The sequence below is a fragment of the Chroicocephalus ridibundus genome, chromosome 1 (genome assembly GCF_963924245.1).
Source record: "Chroicocephalus ridibundus chromosome 1, bChrRid1.1, whole genome shotgun sequence".
NCBI lineage: Eukaryota > Metazoa > Chordata > Aves > Charadriiformes > Laridae > Chroicocephalus > Chroicocephalus ridibundus.
The window spans coordinates 165,050,084-165,068,887 of NC_086284.1; the positions used below are offsets into that span (position 1 = coordinate 165,050,084).

At 36.9% G+C, this 18,804-nt stretch overlaps 1 protein-coding gene across 15 annotated transcripts in view; it reads left to right on the top strand.

Annotated features, from left to right (window-relative positions):
- The window catches only part of TNRC6B (trinucleotide repeat containing adaptor 6B), a 133,671-nt gene that overhangs the window by 60,058 nt on the left and 54,809 nt on the right, over positions 1-18,804 (top strand). The window contains exon 1 of one of the 15 annotated variants that reach the window (XM_063322493.1): positions 17,952-17,983. The exons of the other annotated variants lie outside the window; for them this stretch is intronic. Within the exon in view, the coding sequence (XP_063178563.1) occupies positions 17,976-17,983 (8 nt within the window). The 5' untranslated portion in view covers positions 17,952-17,975. Of the gene's footprint in view, positions 1-17,951; positions 17,984-18,804 lie in introns of those variants that run through there. 15 annotated transcript variants of the gene reach the window in all.

Here is an 18,804-nt window from a genome sequence, read left to right on the forward strand (position 1 = left end):
AGCACATGTATTAATACCAATTTATGTTAAATTGTGACTTTTGGAAGTGAAAGGTAACCTTGGAATTTACTACAACAACAAAACCAAAACAAAGCATCAAGATACAACTGTGTTTTATTTCATGCTAGCAGGGGAGTGCTTGTATTCTTAGGATGGTACTTGTGAGGCCTTAACTTCAGAGTATTTTGAACCTTAGGGGAGGTCAGCAAATTTTAAGGTAACTAAGAGCAGTGAAACATAATTGAGGGGAGGTAGTCTAGCAAAAAACCACTTCAGCTTTTTTGTATTTATTTTTATGGATATATATACTTTCTCTGCAATGAATAAGCAGTGGTATAATTTGTGTCAGAAAACCATTATTTTGACACTGAGCTCCATCATAGTTGAATGTGCTTTGAACAGGATATTTACTTCAGCAACCAAAAAGCAGAAAGGCATGAATGAAGGTGGCCATTCTTTTAATTCCTTAAGAGTACACAAAACTCTGCTGTGCATGCTTAAATTATGAAATAAGGGGAGAACGCACATCTTTCCCAGTGTTGTTTGTAGATGCAGAGTTAGGGCTTCCTGAAGTACAGATATGGGTATAACAGCTGAACCCAAAAGCTGATTTGAACTGGAGCTGAACATTGTCTTAATTTCTGAATCAGAGGAGAAGTATTTTCTGAGAAAAATAAAACAATGGAAAAATCTAGTATTCTCAGTTTTGTGTTTTTTTTTTTTTCCTTTTTTAAGCACAGCATTTGTTAAACAGCACAATCATAAGCTACAGTTCATCTGTAATTTCATAGTGGCTGTTGGGCACAGCCACCGTGTACAGGAGAACACGCCAAGCTTCAGCTGCAGTGACACTGCTGGAATTTATTTTTTAAGCATGTACACACTGTAGCATTTCGTAGATTTTGAGTTTTTGGGGCTAGTTGACCTATATGAAAACAGGAAAGGTTAAATATATATTCTGTTAATGCCACTTAACCATTAATTAGAGTTGAGCTCAATTGTCCCATTTTACGTGTGCTCTATGGCAAATATACACAGATATGTTGTCATCATATTTCAGCCTACATTTGTGAACTTGGTTATGCCTGAGCCATCCAGTTTTCCAGGATGCAATGTCCTGTGTCACTTAAATCTTACTTAAAATAAGTCTTCTGTGTTTCTTCCGCTTTTTTCCCTTGTTTAAATAGACTGCTTGTGGTAGAAGACGTTGCAACTTAATATTAGAGTCCTAATGGAGCAGCGTTCATGTTCTTGTTGCAGCTTCTGTGTGAGCATTTATATTTTTAATTGTATATAATTTCAGTTAAGCAATCGTGCTAGATTCAGGGTCTGATTTTAAAATACATGGTTCTAATTCTGTGTTGATACTCTAGATATACTTGTCTACAAAACAGCTTTCTTTGGCAAGAGGGTGACTACTACTGAGAACTTACTTCATCAACTAAAGTGAGCCTGATATATTCTGATATGTCACTTTGCCAGCGAAATATACACCATATTTATGCTCAGCCTTTTGCTGAACAATTCATAAAGAGGGTGATTTGATCACAACATACAAGTGAATTTTGGTTTTTTAATGCTTGGAAATTGTAATTAGTAACTCTTGCTGTTTTTTTGTCCAGGCTATTTTACCTCTTACTGGAGAGTGTTTAAGGACAGTAAAACCGAAAATGGATACCCTCTATATGCAGGGGAGGGGAGGGTGGAAGGAGCCAAAACTTAGCTGACATCCTCTCCTAGCCTATTCACATGTGCATCAAAAACTGGTTGTCCTGCAAAACACAAAATAGTAATTAGATCCCCACGAGAATTTTTAAAAATATATTCTTCTGTATTCTAGTTAACACTATATAAACAAACCTTTCCTATTCTGTTAGACTTCACTTGCGTACTATTAGTGCTATTGTCCCACTATTGTATTCGAAGGAGCTTCTATGGTAAATAGTAAATACTAAAAAAAATATTAAAAACTGGTTAAAAATACAGCACCTGGAAATAGAGGATATTCTATTTGGGTTATACATGTGTCATTCTCTATGTGTCTCTGTTTTTCTTTGTGGATGTGATTACAAGTTCACATGCGCTGGTTGGAATCTAAATCTAGGTTCAAATTGCCTGTAAAAATACTTGGTTAGCCTGAAGTAAAACCCTAAAAGCTTTTTTGAACCTAGTGTAAAAGAATGCTCCAACTGGTGGTACAGAAGTCAGTTATATCGATATTAATGGGAATTTTAAACTAAATAGCGTGTTACAGAGTCAAATAAATTTTCTATTCTTTTGCAGGTAATGCTAAAATTATCTGTTTGGTACATCTCAACCAGACCAGACAATGCTGAGAGGAAGTGGAGAAAGCGTTACGAGTTATTTTGTCTTGTGTCCTGTAATCCTGTTCAGAGCAGATGTAGATTACCCTGTCAGGAGTGCTTGCTAATCAATATACCAGCCTTATGTAGTATTCCTGACTGCTTCATCTGATGGAAGCGTACTGATGGTAGTGTAATGTAGGAAACTAAAACCAGAATCTCATCCGTGTAAAGATTTAATCTTCCTAATAAGTTGTTTAGATGTACTTCTTCATGATGGTATTTCTCTAACTTTCCAGGGTTTAGTCAGCCCAACATATTTTGAAAACCCCTGAATTACGGTGGAAAGTTCTAGTAAATGACCCGGGATGGGAGAATCCTAAGTCTTATATGCAGGTAATTGTTCAGCAGTTAGAAACAGTTCAGTCCTCCTTGTGCAGAAGCTATCTGAATTTGCGTTTAACCACCACATCTTTGCATGGTAGCTATTCTGGAACGGCTGTTTCTGAATTAAGTCCTTGAGTGACTCTTTTTATCACAAAATAATACAGTATTCTGAATTAATTTACTGTGTTGTTAATTGGGAGACAGTTTTGCTCTACATTTAACATTTCTACAAATAAATTCTATGTCCTGCTACAGAAAAACTAGGAAGTTTATTCTTACCAGGTTTTAGGTAAAACAAGACGAAAAAGTCGAAAGCAGGTGGAGGCTAAACTTTGTGAGTCTAGGATTTATAATGGCAGCTTAATGTACCATAAGGCTGCACTTTCTTTGTTCTTGAAGCTTCCTCTCTGTGGTTAGGCCTTGAATAACTGAACAGGTTAGTTTTTGGAAAGTCAGCCTGTCTTGATAAAGTTTCGGGGACGAGGTTTTTTCCCAGGGGTGGATTTAAAGGTGGCGTATACTGTTTTAAAGGTGATGAGCTGTATTTGCGTGATTGGATGATTGGAGTTCAGCAAAAGCTGGGGTTAGCTTGCGTCAGTCTCCATTACATTCTGCTTCAGTCTAGATAATGCGAAGTGAAACTTTGCTACAATTAACATGCAATTATATGGTCAGCTTAAAGATCAAGGGAAGTTATAAGAAAACTTGTCTTTTAGATGATGTTTCAGTTAGTGCTAGGTAACTTGGTTAAGCTTAAGTCCTTTTTCCCCTTCACATTCCCAGGCCATTTTTCTGTTGTTAAAGTAATATTCTAAAATATTAGTTGGTGTAATCATTTAAGCTTGAGCATTGCGTGCTCTGTGCATTTCATGTTAAGCTGTTAAAAACAGACTTTGTCACTGGCTCGGTGGGTTAGTAAGTAGGTTGTTCTGCATTGTAAGTTTAATTATGGCACATAACTTGATTTCATTTTTTCCATCCTGTTTTTTTAACAAACTTTGAAATAATTAATTGTCTGTTTTCCTACTTCCTACATATTTTGATATTTGTGTGTGAGTCATATCTCTATGTATATGTGTATATGTAATACGTGCATGTTAGCAGTTAATGCAGTTAAAAACTACCAGGTATCAGCTGATGTGGAGCCTTCTTAGTGGAAAGGCACAGTAAAAATTGGTCTCAAAGTCAATTCAAGTTTTTTTGTTTGGGAAAAGCCCGCACAAACAAAGCAAGTGCCATTCTGTAAGGTAAGTGTACAGATTGAAGAGGAGCAGCAGAGAAATGTAGAGGCTCTCTGAAGGCCACACAGAAAGTCAGTGGCAGAGCCAGACTTGAACTCAGAAGTTCCTGGCTTGTGGCCTGGGGCTGAAGCCAGTTGTACACAGCTGTATTGAATTGTGAATGGAATGATGCTTTCTTTTTCCTTTATGGTTTTATGGGAACAAAGCTGATTTAACGAAAATTACAATGTGGGTAAAAAGATGGAATTGTATATTTCACCTTTCTCAAAATTTCAAATGCTAAAAGTTCTGTTTGGTGTTAAAACTCAAGTTCAGCGGTTGTGGATTTCCACTTACCAAGGAGTATGGTTAATGTAGCTGGGCCATAAATTGTAACAAATCGTAGTGCAGTGTCTTGAGGTCAGACTAAGGGCTTTTACTGACCGTAGAGGAATTCAGTGCTTAAAAGCCGCTATGTGTACTACCTTGAGAAATAATAATGTTATTTAAAAAAAAAATCCCTGAAAAGGATATGATTTTCTTTGATGTTTTAAAATAAAAGTCAAAAACTAGTTCAGAGACAATCTTCCTGACGTAACTGTTTATTAAACTGAAATTCACATTCGATATTTAACACTTGTGGAGTTTTTAATCAAGCTTTAAATATTATTATCCTTCAGTGCAGAATGAAAGAAGAGAAAACCTGCTGTAGGTTTGCTGACTGGTATTTTCTTCCTTCCTGGAGTAAAAACTTAGCTTTGAGTAGCTTTTATTGAATTATGGACAGTTTTGGTTATTTGCAGAGTTCCCTTTAGGGATGAGGTTTTGGTCTAAAATACTATTCTAGGAGGAACATCTCCATTACTAGTTATTTTTCTGTAATGTTAAAAATCTTGGCAGGGATTAGTAAATCCGTTTTCACAGTAAAAGAGACTTTCCAGGCAAAATGTCATTAGTTCCAAGCTCTGGCAGCAAAGCAGAGTTTGGTGTTTTTTCCTCAGGTACGTTTGCTTTGTCTGTGTACCATTTCTTGCTAACTGAGGCCTTATGCATGTGTATAGTAAGGATGTTTTCCTAAATTACTAACATGGAACCTAGCTAGAGAAAACAAACTAAAAAACCCCAAACAAACAAAAAACAGTTCAGTGTTTTACCAGGAATTTTCATTTTGTCTGTTGAAAAATCCCAAAAATGTTAAGTAGTTCCAAAAATAAATTCAAGTATTGGAAGCTTAACAATAAAATACTTCACTTCTGAGGGGTTGAAGCACTTGAGCCCTCCTTTCTGTCCTCATCCCCACTCCGCAACAGTGCGCTAGTGTCTCCTGGCCTGTGCAGTGTGACTGCATGTCACTATTCAGAAAGAACTGAGCGTTGTGCACTTTTGAGGCTGTATCTAAAACTTTTCATTGATAGTTAACAAAAATCAGAATAACTGATTTCAGCATTACAGTGGTATACTTTCTTAGTTGCTCTCCATTTTTATGCACCCTGCTAACCAAGCCAGATGGAAAATGCTTTCTGAGTTTCCCTTTCAATTTCAGCTCTTTGAGAGTTTACAAGTCCCAATTCCCTTTGGTTATGGCTTCAGAAGACATTTAAAACTGGATGTCTGTCAGGTTTGTTGCATAATCCTGGGCCACTTTAGAGGTTGATATTGTTGTGGCAGTTCTTGCTTTATTCACCTATTATAGCTGGTAATGTGTTGTAATTAAATTGTAAAGTTCTTCCCAGCAGATCTGACAGAAATACTATAACCATATAGTGATGAGTGGCTGAGTTTAGAGTGGAATTGCTACTCAGTCACCACCTGAAACAGTCTTATGGACTAGATTCTTTCAGTGGTGAGTGGGAGACCCATCTGAGAGTGTTTCATTCTGAGCTGTGTTGCCTCCTGATTTAAGTCGGTAGAGATAGCTTCAGTGGCAGAATAAAGTTCTCCTTCCTGTCTTTAAAACAACATGTTAGTTAAGAACAAGATTATCAAAGGCTGGTTTAACTGGGGATGTAGTTTCCATATATATACATGCCCAATGTGTGTATATATATATTTTTTTAAATATTCTTTAGAAAGAGCATAAGAAAAAGTTGGTGACTCTTACTCGGTACACTTCCGCGTTTAAGTCAGCCATGTATAAATTACTGACTACTGTAAGTCCAGCTGGTGCTTCTAGCATAGCAGATGGATTTGATTAAAACTTGGTTCTTCACTTGAAATTTTGAACTTTAAATGCTTATGTGAGTGGTTGAATTCTTTATCATGTTTACTATAAGGTCATGCTAACCTTTTTTCTAGGTAGCATTGACCATTTTCTCAGTACAGTGGCTTCATAGAAAGACAGACGCTTGGCACTGTCAGTATGCATGGAAGCATCAATAAGCTGACAAATTAGATATGAAGTTCTCGTGTTTAAAGGGCTTTTCTTTCAGCAGGAAATAGTCTCCCACATCAGCTTATGCATTTTAACCTTCAACTTTATATAGCAGCAAAGAGTTGACCTGTCTTTATGCAGAGGCACCTTTCTTAAAGAGGATAGAGAGAAGGTTTAACTGAATAGATTAGAAGTGCAGGTTTTTTGTGGAACGGTGAATATCTTACATTCCTGTCATATATCATATACTGGTTTTGCATAGTGCCTAAAACATGAAACTGCTCTGTTCCACACTTTACAAAATTAATCAGTGGTAGATAGGAAGAGGTAGCTGTTAATAAAAGATAGGAGGAGTCTTCAGATCTACTGTGTAGCAGGGGTAAAAATTATTTTTGTCGCCAGAAACATGCAGGACTTTAGTGAATCTGTATGCTGAATGCTTTAAATGGTTTTGACGTAGCTATTTTCTCTGTTAGGATTGATGTTGAAAAAGGGTGTATATTCTTAACCACTCAGAAGTAAAAAATGTCTGTAACTCTGAAGATCATAATCTGTTTTGTGCATTTCTTTGTGTCTTGTGACATCATTGCTGAACATAAGTGTGTGGTTTTCATTAAAAATAAGCTATTGATCTTACATAACGCGACAAGGCAAAAATTACGTAAAAGTAGCAAATACTACTTGGGTTGAGAACTTAACAAGACAAATCAGCTTAGTCTTGGACCTTTAGAAATGTGTTAAACAGGAAGTTTCACTTATATCACTGTAATTTCCACCTCAGTTTTTCTTGTGAGTTTACATTTTTAACTTCTGTGTACCATTGTGATGGTGCTTTTTTTGTAACCTCTTAGGTGGCAGTTCAGTGGTTTCCTCATCCTAGATTCTTTTCTGGATTACCTCTTGTTTTACAACTTATTTCACTCTTCCATAGCAGAAAGAGTGGTGCATGTCTGGAAGATGAACCGTAGCCATGTTGTATGTGGTTTGCAAGTTACTGTCATCTTAGAATTTCTGTATGTTGAAGCAACTTTCTGATGTCAATTTCCGTATTGTGAAACAATCTAAGCTTTCTGGAACGCAGATATTATAGAGCTAACTTAGTTTACAAGAGACAGTCCTTCTTTGATAGTAATGTATAGTTAATTTAAAAATATTTCCCTTTTGCTTCTTGAGAATGGACATTAGATTTTTTTCAAGTGAGACATTTATCCAGTCCTCAGATTGATTATTTACTTTTTTTTTTAATTTCTAAGTTGTCTTAAACCACTGTATTAAAAAGGAAGAGATATTTAATTGGGTTTGAAGTTAGAAATTGCTCTGGTTCTGTATCTGTGAATGACATAAGCAGCAAGTAAAATTCATCACTTAAGCTGTAAATTATCATTCCTGGAAAGAGACAAGGAATGATAACCCTCAATCAAGGTTTCAAAAATCTTGTCTCCTGCAGTCAGTACGCATAGGAAAAGCTCTCAGATGAGTGACTGCTGAGCTTGGGCAGACACCAATTCCACAGAAATAACAGCATAGTTAAAAGAAATTCTTTCCCTGGTGGGAGGCTGTCCTTAGTTTAGACAAATGCCTGAGGATACAGTGAACAGTTTTCACTTAAACTTTCTAATGTCTTTGCTTAAGAAATAAGGAAATGATTGTTTACTTAGCAATTAGTAAGAGTTTCATGTCTAGACTAGGTGATTTAATCTATGCTTTATTTCCAGAAGGCATGAAATAAAGCTAACTTTTTAAAAATGCAGCTAGGGAACGGTGCACAGTGTCAGGACTATAAAAACTGATGAATCAAAAATAGCTTATTGATTATCAGATTATTGAAGGTGAGATGTGGTAATCATCTCTGCCTATTAATGGACTGTTTCCTAGAGCTTCTTTTGTTTCTACCTCATAACCACTGTGGCTAGGTAATTTTAAATAGTCTGTTAAACAGGTATGATTGTGTGTATGGCCTGCAGAATGCTGTTCTCCACACTTTTCCATTTGTTTTGGAATGAAGAGGCGTATCTACTTTTTTTTTAAGTTACCACTATGTGGGTGTCCTGGGTCATCCGCACAGATTACAGGTAAATGCACTACGGTGTTTAGCAAAGGCTTGTGTTTTCCCATTTAAATCAGGAACGCATGCAATTCAGGGTGACAGTACTTTATTGTAATGCAGTGGCTGCTACTTGTTACGGTTTTGTTCCCTGGATTCCAGTAACTTTCTGCTTTAGTTCTTATTTTTAGCAAAAACATATGAATAAACAATAGTATTTCTACTGTTAACCGTGGTGTTAACCTAATTTATCCTTGGAGTGGTCTCTTTTTACTATTGCTCCTGGAGTAGCAGTTTTTTGTGACCTTACAAAGCTCTTGACTGAACTTCTAACAACCTTCTTTATAATGCTTCCTATGGAGAACTGACAGCTGTCTCTACCTTTCCAAACATAGCATGCCAAAAAAACCAAGTTAAAAATACTAAAAACCAAATACCACGACCCCCACCTCCAAACACACTCCAACAAAAACCCCACTCCACAAACAAGAAGTAGTATTAAGATCTTTACTTGGAAATTCTTGTTTTTCTCTATTGTATCAGTTAATGGAAGCAAGTAATTAAAAATATGGGGGAAAATTAGAAATCAAAGGGTTTGAGATGTTGCAAACTTTCAAATAATGAGGTGCTTATACAATTCTGTACGAGCATTATGTGCCTATACACTGTTCTTGTAGACTTGAAGAAAAGGGGGTGAGGTTTTTTCTTTGCTCTATGTGGAAACTGATTTTTATGAGCTTTTGAAGTGTATTGTACATGTTTTCCTAGGAGATTCCTAAAACAGAAGCAATTTTCCTTGTTACGTATTCAGTCATATCATAAAACACAGACCTATGATATAATACGCTTAGAAATGTAATGCTGGCATTTAGAATTATTGTTTAAGAATTTGTTCTTCACGAGGAAGGAAGAGTGCACAGCTAATGTTAAGTCAGGCGTTCTGCAAATAATTTTTCTTCAAAAACACTGCAGAGATTTTAAGTCTTTGAAATTTAGGAAAGTGTATAGCAATGCAACTTTTACTTACCGTTATATGTTGGTTGTCTGTGTCTTGACCCGCACCGTTTTTGACAATATCTTGGGCAAATAGCAAACCACTAGATTCCAGAGAATTTTGGTATAATACTGTTAATTTGGGACAGTGATCAGCGTTCCATATGAATGAAGAATTTACAATCGCAGATAGATAAAAATAGAGTTCTAGGTAATGAAAAGTGCAAGTGGTGATTGTTGACACTGCATGTCTTGGTAAGGGTATTTGGTTCTTTCTGCCACTTTGAGATCTTAGGTAATGATTTTCTTGGAATGTCAGATAAAAATTATCACGTCGTCTTTATATCCTTAGAACTCAAGTGATTATAGGAGCAGACAAGTTTGGAGAGGCTTTGAATTTTTTGGCTGCTTAGGTAACTTCATGAGGAAGGATTATTATTAGTTTCGTGTAGTTCAAAACAAGTCCTGCCTTGCATTTCTACTGTGATGGTGGTGGTGTTTTTCCTGTTTCCTACACACAGTTTCTTTGCAAGTCTCTTGTTTTCATTTTGTGTGCCAATGAATAGTTTCAGCTTATATCTTAATTAGTTACATGAGTCATGACATGAAGTATTGAGTTGTGGTGTTTTGAATAATAATTTATCGATCTCACTTTTGAATGGAAAAAGACTAATAAAAAGGATGGCCAGCTGGTTACAGGAAGAAGGGTGGGAAGCGTGCATCTGGCTTCTGTACCAGGCTCTGCAAAGAATCTGTGTGCTTAACGCATCTGAAGGTTCCCCAAGAGTCAAACAGTCTTTTTTTCAGTGTCCTGAGGTCTTGCTGGTTTAAAAGTAGATATCAAGTCTAGCATATACCTTTATTTTGAGAAAACTGCACTAGAATAGAGTTCGGTTTTCTTTATTGTTTAAGTGTTTATCAAATTCCATAGTAAAACCCACACCTTTCATCTATTCGCACATTTTATGACTGTAAGTCTCATGTTTTGGCCTTCAGAATGTCTGTAGCAATGCAGCAAGGAAAGGACTTGATGCACTTGTGATTTACCTGGTCTCTTGGGCAGAGTCTGCAGTCTCTCATCCTCATTGAGGCTTTAATGAGATGAGATCCCTGCCTTTCTGCCTTAACCACAGGTGCAAGCCACAGAACAAGAGGGCACGGTCCGTTAACAAAATTGCTCACTTCAATGTCATGTATACACCTTACAAATATCACTCCGTCTTATGAATGGTGGTGTGCATCTGATGCTAAAAGCTGTTTAAAAGAGACAGCTGATTTTATTTCATTTATCAAGGTAAATTTTATCCGTGTTTAAATCTTCATACAAAAGGAGGGAGGAAGTTTATGTTAGTTTGTATATTGTAAACAGTATATCTTAAAATGCATGCCAAAGTTGATGTGTGACAGGACAGTCTGTTTTAATTATACACTTAAAGTGGTAAATTTATTTAAGCTTTTTTTTGTTGTGAAACACCTGGCTTAAAATTTAGCACTGCTGTTTCACTGGATTTTAGTTTTTCATAATCTGTAATTGCCCTATAAGCAACAAATATTGAATAGTAGCTTTATAAAATAGGGTGGTTTACCGATACGGTATTTACTGTATCTCTGTAGTACTGGCACTCCAGGTCCTGACTTTATTGTAGTCTACAGTGGAATCTTGACCTTAAGTACAACCAGTATAGTTCTTATTCCTTTCATTGTGTACATACAGTCCTCCATGACTTAAGAGTGTCTCTTAAAAGTATGAGAATATGCTGCAACACAATTATACGTTTGGCATGGGATATTCATTATACATAATACTAGATAAATGGTAGGGATCAGCAGCTTTGTGTATATAATAAAACTTTATTGAGAACTAAGTGCGCTGAAAAATGCTTTTGACTGATCATTAGAACCAAAGCACGAAGGTGGAAATGTTGTATTGTAACAAAAGGACCACATACCTGTTCTTTTCCGGATTTGGAGAATTACTTGCCTAATGGTTATGTCTGTAGTAGATCTGTTTGTCTGGAGAGCATACACCACTACCACTGTTCACATAAAGCTGCTGCATGTGCAGACTAAAAGGTTGCTTCCTCTTTGGTTCCAAATACATTTGGACACAGCAGTATTTGATCTTGAACTTGGTCATACTTCTGAGTGGCAACGTGTTGATTAGGATCTTGAAGACCTTTTTGTTGAAGGTTGGGTGACTAGTTTAACCCAGGAAAACTCAGCAACTTTTGGGCTGTTGATTTCCAAAGAATTACTGGGGGTGGAACACCATTTATCAAAGCCTAGCTGTTAAATCTCATCAGTCCTCTGTTGAAGGCATAATGTTTGAATGATAACATAAACTACGCTACCGCTACCTAGCTGTTGTGCCATGTAAAGGGGAAGAAAAATTGTTTCATGCGATGAAAGCTGTGTATCAAATGTGATACTGAATTGTTCTCTGGGTTTGTGCTGTAGGAGAACTCGAGGTAAAACAATAATAGTGATGCACACCTTCATTGCCCAGAGAGTAAGTTTCTACTGCCAGATTATGTCCTTTTGAAAGGGGGGAAGAAAAAAAAAAAGGGGGGGGGGAACCCCAAGACAAAAAAACCCAACAGCCAGATCCAGGCATTCATTCTATAGTCAGAAGAAAAACGTGTTTTGTAATTTAAAACACCAAACAAAAACCTTTTTTTCATTCTGCCAGCTTTCTGACAGCCTTCAGTGAATCTTGTTGTTTTGGTGGGATGTAAAACTTGTGCTTGAGCTGATTTAAAAAAACAACAACCAACCAACAACAACAAAAAACGCCAAAGAACCTAACAAAACCCCAAAAAGCTGCAATATGAATTACACAACTTTTCATTTAATGTCTTTATTGACATTGTAACAACAGAGTCCCCTCTTCTAACACAGGGTTCACTGTGAAGTGAATCTGCAAATGTTTTGAGTGTGACTCGATTTGTTTTGTCTTGTGTAGAAAACAGCAGTCTTTATCCAAAGCAGAAGTATTTTTTGCAGCCATATTAATGTCAGATTCTCAAACTGAATTTAAAAGGAAATTTTTGCAGGAGTTCAGAGCTTGTCACCTTTGCGATCTTTTTGGTAGGTTAACAGGAGTTTTCAAGAATTTAAAAAACTAATCTCACTTCTGTCATTAAAGTCTGCAGAATTAAGTCTGCACATAGAAGCAAATCAACTGTGATATGTTTTAGTAGGGTTGGCTTTCACGCTAGAACTATGAGTGTTACAGATTGTTGTCTCATGATAGTTCTGGTCATTGGAAAGTAAATAATTGTAAAGGGGTAATTGTAGCAGGTCAAGTGTGGACGTCTTTGTTATATTAAGGTTTAACATCACCGAAGTACTTGATTAAGTGATGACTAGAATATAGTTTGCTGAAAACATTCATTTTGGACTCATGGACCCATTATTTTGAGAATGGATATTGAGTTCTTAAAAGAAATTGGTATTTCGTTTCTTTAATTACTGGAGTACATGATTGAGTGTTAAGTAGCAGCTTACTTCCATTTGTGGGTTGTGATCTCATATTTGAACTGTGTCCCAGCTTGATACTACTTCTTAATTTTGTAAAAGTACCAAAGAATATCATGCTCATTTCTGTGAGGAAAGCTACCTGACAAGAAAAACATAATTTTACCAAAAATCTCACGAGAATCGTTTCCTATGTTTGGAGGAAGCCAAACTTAGTCCCTTGATGAGAATGCTGTCTGAAACAGTGTGATCTTTGCAGGATGGACCGTGACTGAGGCTCTGTAGTAATGTATTGGTGATCAAGGGCTGTACAGTTCACATCGCATTTGGAGTATTAATTATGTACTTGTTTCTAATGGAGTGCTCCTTAATGGCAAGAGCCAATTATTCTCCATACTGCTGACTTGTCCTGTGACTTTGAACATAGTTATTTATTCTTCGCTTGGGTTTACTCATGTGCAGAATTAAGTTTTACATACTTCTTAGTGTTGTTGCAATGCCTAATTAATATTTATAAAGACCTTTGACATCCTGTGATGAAAGGAGCTGTGCAAGTGTTCAGTAGTGGTAATATTTTATTAGTGAAAATACAGGAGGAGTCAGGAGGATACCAGTTTTTAATTCAGGGTGAGCAATGGAGTCATTCTGTAACCTTGAGCAGGTCATGCAGTCCCTTGTTTTGTAACATATCCTGGGAAAGCTCTGTATTGTGCGGCATGTGTTATTAAATGTCATCCTTCCCTCCCCCAAGTGAATTCTAAATGGAGAAAAAAAAAAAAGTAAGTATACAACTTCACTGAGCTGCTAAACTTAGCTGGTATTTCTTAAGGAAATACCTCATTAAAAGTAGCAGAGGGTGAGAAGGTAGTGGATGTAACAGTTGCATTTTAGAGTCAGCATGAGAACTTGAACATGCGTTATCGGGTCACAGACCAGACTGAATTTTCCCTGTTTCAGATCTTTATCATACTCTCAGTTCAGCATACACTGTGCCTAACTGTAACTTCGCTGTGAAGTGAGTGTATGTAATCTTTATTGCATTCTAAGAACTCGCTCGTTCACTCGCTAATCCATGGTATTTAGTTGGTAAACAAGTTCTTACTTCAGAGTGAGTACTGTCTGTATTTGAGCTTTGTGATTGCCAAGATTGATAATCAGCTCTTACAGCATCTAGAATTTGGCTGTTACATAACAATATACATATCAGTCTCTTGTGTGGTTTTTCCCTCATCTGACAGAGGAAGGTTATGATTATATACTGTCATTAAAATTACAAGATACTGTTGAACTTTTTAAAAGCATACATCTGTTTAAGACTTAGCCAGCTAAACATTTGTCTAATTATATAAGGCGCAATAGCATTAAATGAAGTTATTTCATGCATGCAAATACAGGGTTTCAGGTGTTTGGGTTTTTTTGTTGTTTCATACAAGATGCTGTATCTGCATTTTACTCATTGCACAAACCACATAAATATGGTTTAAAGCAAGGGGCTTCAAAACTGATATTTAAAGTACTTTATGAAGGAACCTACTTGCCCAGTGAATTGTGAGGCATAGCTGAGTACAGGTGCTGGTTTGTGTATGTGCATTATGGTGGATTCAGATTGAAAGCACCTGGATCTTTGTCCTGCTTTATTGCAACCTGGTTGTACAGCTTGTTCCTGGAGGCTTTTTACTTGCCTTTAGTCCTGCTTTAGCTCTCAGCTCAGTTGGCATAAGGATGAAGAGGAATAGTGTTTGTCTCTATTGACTATAAACAATGGTTTGTAGTCTTCAAGAAAAGCAATTAGGGAAAGAAAAAAATTATTCATATAACCCTAGTTATAAGCCTTAATTTATGGAGCATGCTTAGTAGTAATGGAATATCAAGAATTTACCTGCCCAGCTACAGCTGAATATACTGAACGTACGCAGATAGATTTGTTTTATAGAGTCACTAATTGGCAAGATTCATACAGCTTTTCCCAGACCTGCAAAATATGTTACTTACTTTTCCTTCTGCCTTTAATGTAGACTTCCTGATATGGATCATGACAGTCCTGAAACTTTGTAACTGAATATTTGCAGGAAGCAGCTGAATGAATTTTCTTACCTGTTAAAAATAAATATTGCCTCAGGCAATAACTGGAGTAGAAAATACATACCTTAAGTACCTTTGCCAAGAAAACCTGAGCAAGCTGTTAAGAGTTGTTTTTTTAATGTATTAGAAGTTCAAGTAACCTTAACTTGCTGGTTCTTCCAGCTTGGCCTACAACAGATGAATAATAACTTTGTGCAGAAAACCTTGTTCTTAACTTCCCACTGATAAAATTAAATACATTCTTGCTTTAGTATTTTGATTTAGTATAATTAAAATAATGACTTGCAGTTTGATAAATGTTATTTTCATTACTAAAGTGCCCTGAAGCACTGTATATGGAAAAATTTACAATATTATACAGATCTGGAGGTATGTAATGTGCTTGTCAGGCTATTAATTAACTTGCATAAAGTGTTTTGGGTTTTATGGCAAGTGAAATTAGAGTGTTTCTTTGGAAACTGAATAAAAGTAAACAATCAGATTGCTTATAAAATGAAGTATAAATTATACCATTCTGATGCTGTGAGGGTATCCTTATAATAGCCCCAGGCACCTCATCATTCAGTAGAAGCTGCTTTTAAGCGGCATGCTTCTGTCTGGGTTGTTTTTCGGTTTGAGTTCCCCCCCCCCCCCCCAGTAATTTTACTGTCACTAAATAGGAACTGCTTTACTCATAATGTATATTTATATTTCTTTCTTGATCCCTCCTGAAGTGCCATACCACAAAAGTTAAGAAAACCTCCAATATTTTAAAGCATGATAAACTACAGAAATAACACTATAATGTGATATTATCTGATGTTTTCTTTATTTCTGTCTTCCCCTAAAGTTCTGTCCTGTATCTCCAGATAGTTTGGATCTTTACCAGACTGGCTTTTGGGGCTCATTTTTTAATGGCTGAGAAACAGAAATATAAAAATGTCAATCATAATCCAATAAATGTTAAAATTTGTTTTAAATGTAACTACTTCTGTTGTCAGAGATTCTGTATGGTCCAGTTTCTTACTGTCTGCGTGGCCTGTGCTGGTGCCACAAATGATGCTCTGACAGAAAATGTTTCACTTAATTAAGCTATATTATACTTTTTCAGTATTTTTTCTGAAATGTCACATTCTGACATTAAAACAAATGTCATAATTGTTGTGCGTACTGTGGCATAGTTACCATAGCAAATAGATTTGTTTCTTGGGACTTTTTTTTTTAGTGTTAAAAAATAATTCTTGGCATTTAAGACAGAAGTTTCTAATCTAAGAAGGTACAGAGCTGCTTTTGTTCAAATTACGTTTGCATTGTAGTCAGGAGTTAGAATTTGCTTTTTAACTGCAGTCAGAAGATTAACAGTAAACAGGGTTTTTTTTTTAGCGCTTCTCATACATACATACAAGAATGCATTATTAAGGTGGCGGTAATGCTCATCAACTTCACTTGCGTCACAATTTGTTAACAATTCAAAGCCTCAGTGAGGCAGTGGTAAAGCTGCCAGTAGAGCTTTGAACTTGACTTGCAGAGTCGATCTGGGCTGCAAAACGCAGCGATGTACTGATACAGACACCTGAAGTGGAGGGTAGCTCATTTAGGGGTTTCTGTTGCAGTTCTTCTGCAGAAGACCTATCGGTAATTAGCTCCCTGCTCACTGACTGGACCACTAAGTACAGAAATACTTGCTCATTTTACTCTCAGGTTGTACATTTTTTTTGAAAAAGTATTCCAGAGATGGATTGCCAGAGTCAATGATAGAGAGTTGGGTTGGTTATGGTCAGAGATGCAAAGTCCACTGACAGCTGGGTAGTATGGTGCCCCATGGGAGTCAGCGCTGGGATTGAGCATGTTGAACATTTGTATTAATGACTTGGTCAATGGGATGGAATGTACCCTCAGCACGTTTGCAGATGATCCTAAACTGGGCTGAGTCATTGACACCTCCAGAGGATAAGGTTGCTGTTCAGGGGAACTCAGTAGGCTGGAGAAAGTTATCTGACCAGAAACCTCTTCAAATTCAATAAATGTAAATGGAAGATACTACACCTGGGTCAAAATAACCCTGTGCTATAGCATAGGTTAGGCATCCACTGACTAGAAAGCAGTTCTGCAGAAAAAACACCTGAAGTTCCGGACTAAGAAAAAGTAGAGTGTGAGTCAGCAGAGTGTCCTTGCTGTTAAGAAACCAACCACGTGCTGGGCTGTATTAGCAAGGCCAGTGGGTCAGGAGAAGTGACTCTTACCTATTCAACACTTAAAAGTCCACCTTTGACATACTGTGTCCAGTTTTGGCTTTCATAGAGGAAAGACACTGACACGTTAAAAGGCCAAGAAGATGATTAGTCTTCTGGAGCACATCTTGCTGAGAGAACTGGATTTGTTCAGCCTTAGAAATAGAAGGTTACTGCTGTCTTCAGCTGCCTAATGAGAGGGTACAGAGTGCCGGACCCTTCCTGGAGGTGGTGCATAGTGATAACAAGAGACAGTGAACAAAGTTGCAGAGAAGAAATTCTGATTAGATATTGGGGGCGGCAAATGCAATGTGTGTAGTAAAGAAGTGGAATAAGCTTTCCACGGTGGTAGTTGTGTCTCTATCCTTGGACGTACTCAGAATGTGACTTAAGTCCTGAGCAACCTGCTTTATGATGGCTTTGCTTTGAGTATGGGGTTAGACCAGATTCCAGGGGACTTTCAGAGGTCCCTTCAGGCAGAATTACTTGTGATTCTGATAGTGAGACCTGTAAGAATATTATGTATCTAGCACAGAAAGTGTCACTTAGTTCCAAAAGATGAATTGGCTTAAAAAATAAAAAAATAATGAAAAAAACAAACTGGAAAGGACTATTTAGGGAAAAGGTTCTGCATAACTTTTCTTCTGTTAGTTTTCAAATGAAAATATTTTTTCTCCCGACATGCAAACCATTTGAGATAATGAACCTGGTAGAGTTTACATCTCTTAATCTTTTAATACAAAGGAATACTGGCAAATACTTGTGTATGCTGCACTTGCAGACTAATAAGCAATCCTTTAACTGACATCTGGCACTTTCCCCAGATAGCCTGCATTCATTTCAAACCACGTATTGTTCGGCGAAGTAGGAATCCTGAAGTATTTCTATATGCAGAGGTAGGTAAAATGTTATTTTGGGATGGTGTAGTGAAAAGAAGTGTCTCACACGCAAAGGAAAGTTCACCAGCAGCTCCCTCAGAGTGGTGATCTGTCCAGACCTTTAAGATCTTCTGTCTCTCCCTTCCTCCTCCCCCACCTCAATTGCAGAAGAGAAAGGACTTCGCTTAATGGAAGACACAGAGAAATATTTTGCCAGGTAGCCTGTCGTCTTACCTGCTGAAATTATGGCTTCAGTGAGAATTACAGTTTGAAAAAAATATGTATTACCAGAGTAGATCACTTGTAGTGAAACAGAGATCTCAACTGTACTACTTGAGGATTGCTAGCTCTTCCCTTATCAAAAAAATGACTTGTTTCTCTCTAAGCCTGCAGCAGAGACACATTCTTTATTGAAATTTATTGTGGTAGCTGTTATCCATTTACGGTTCTATGTTGTTTGTTATACATTCATTTCTGCCTGTATTTTTTGTGGCTTTCAGAACCACAAAGATATTTTTCTTGGTAAACAGTAGCAGATAGTAGAGCTTTCTGCACGTGTGTATAGTTCTAGAGGAAAATAAGGTTATTTGATAATCACGTAAAACCTCAAAGTCCTGAATAGAACTGTGTCTTGCTGAATGAGTGTTCTGATATGATAAATTACCAGGCATCATAATTACAGGCAGAGTTCTAACTGAGTGTTTTGGCATTGTTGGGCTATTTTACCATATTTCACAATTCCCTAAACACACTTTATCTGTGTCTTTGGTACGCATGAGTGTGTGTGCTGTGAAATAATAATTCCTGATCTGTAAGAGCTCTGAAACATTTGAAGACTG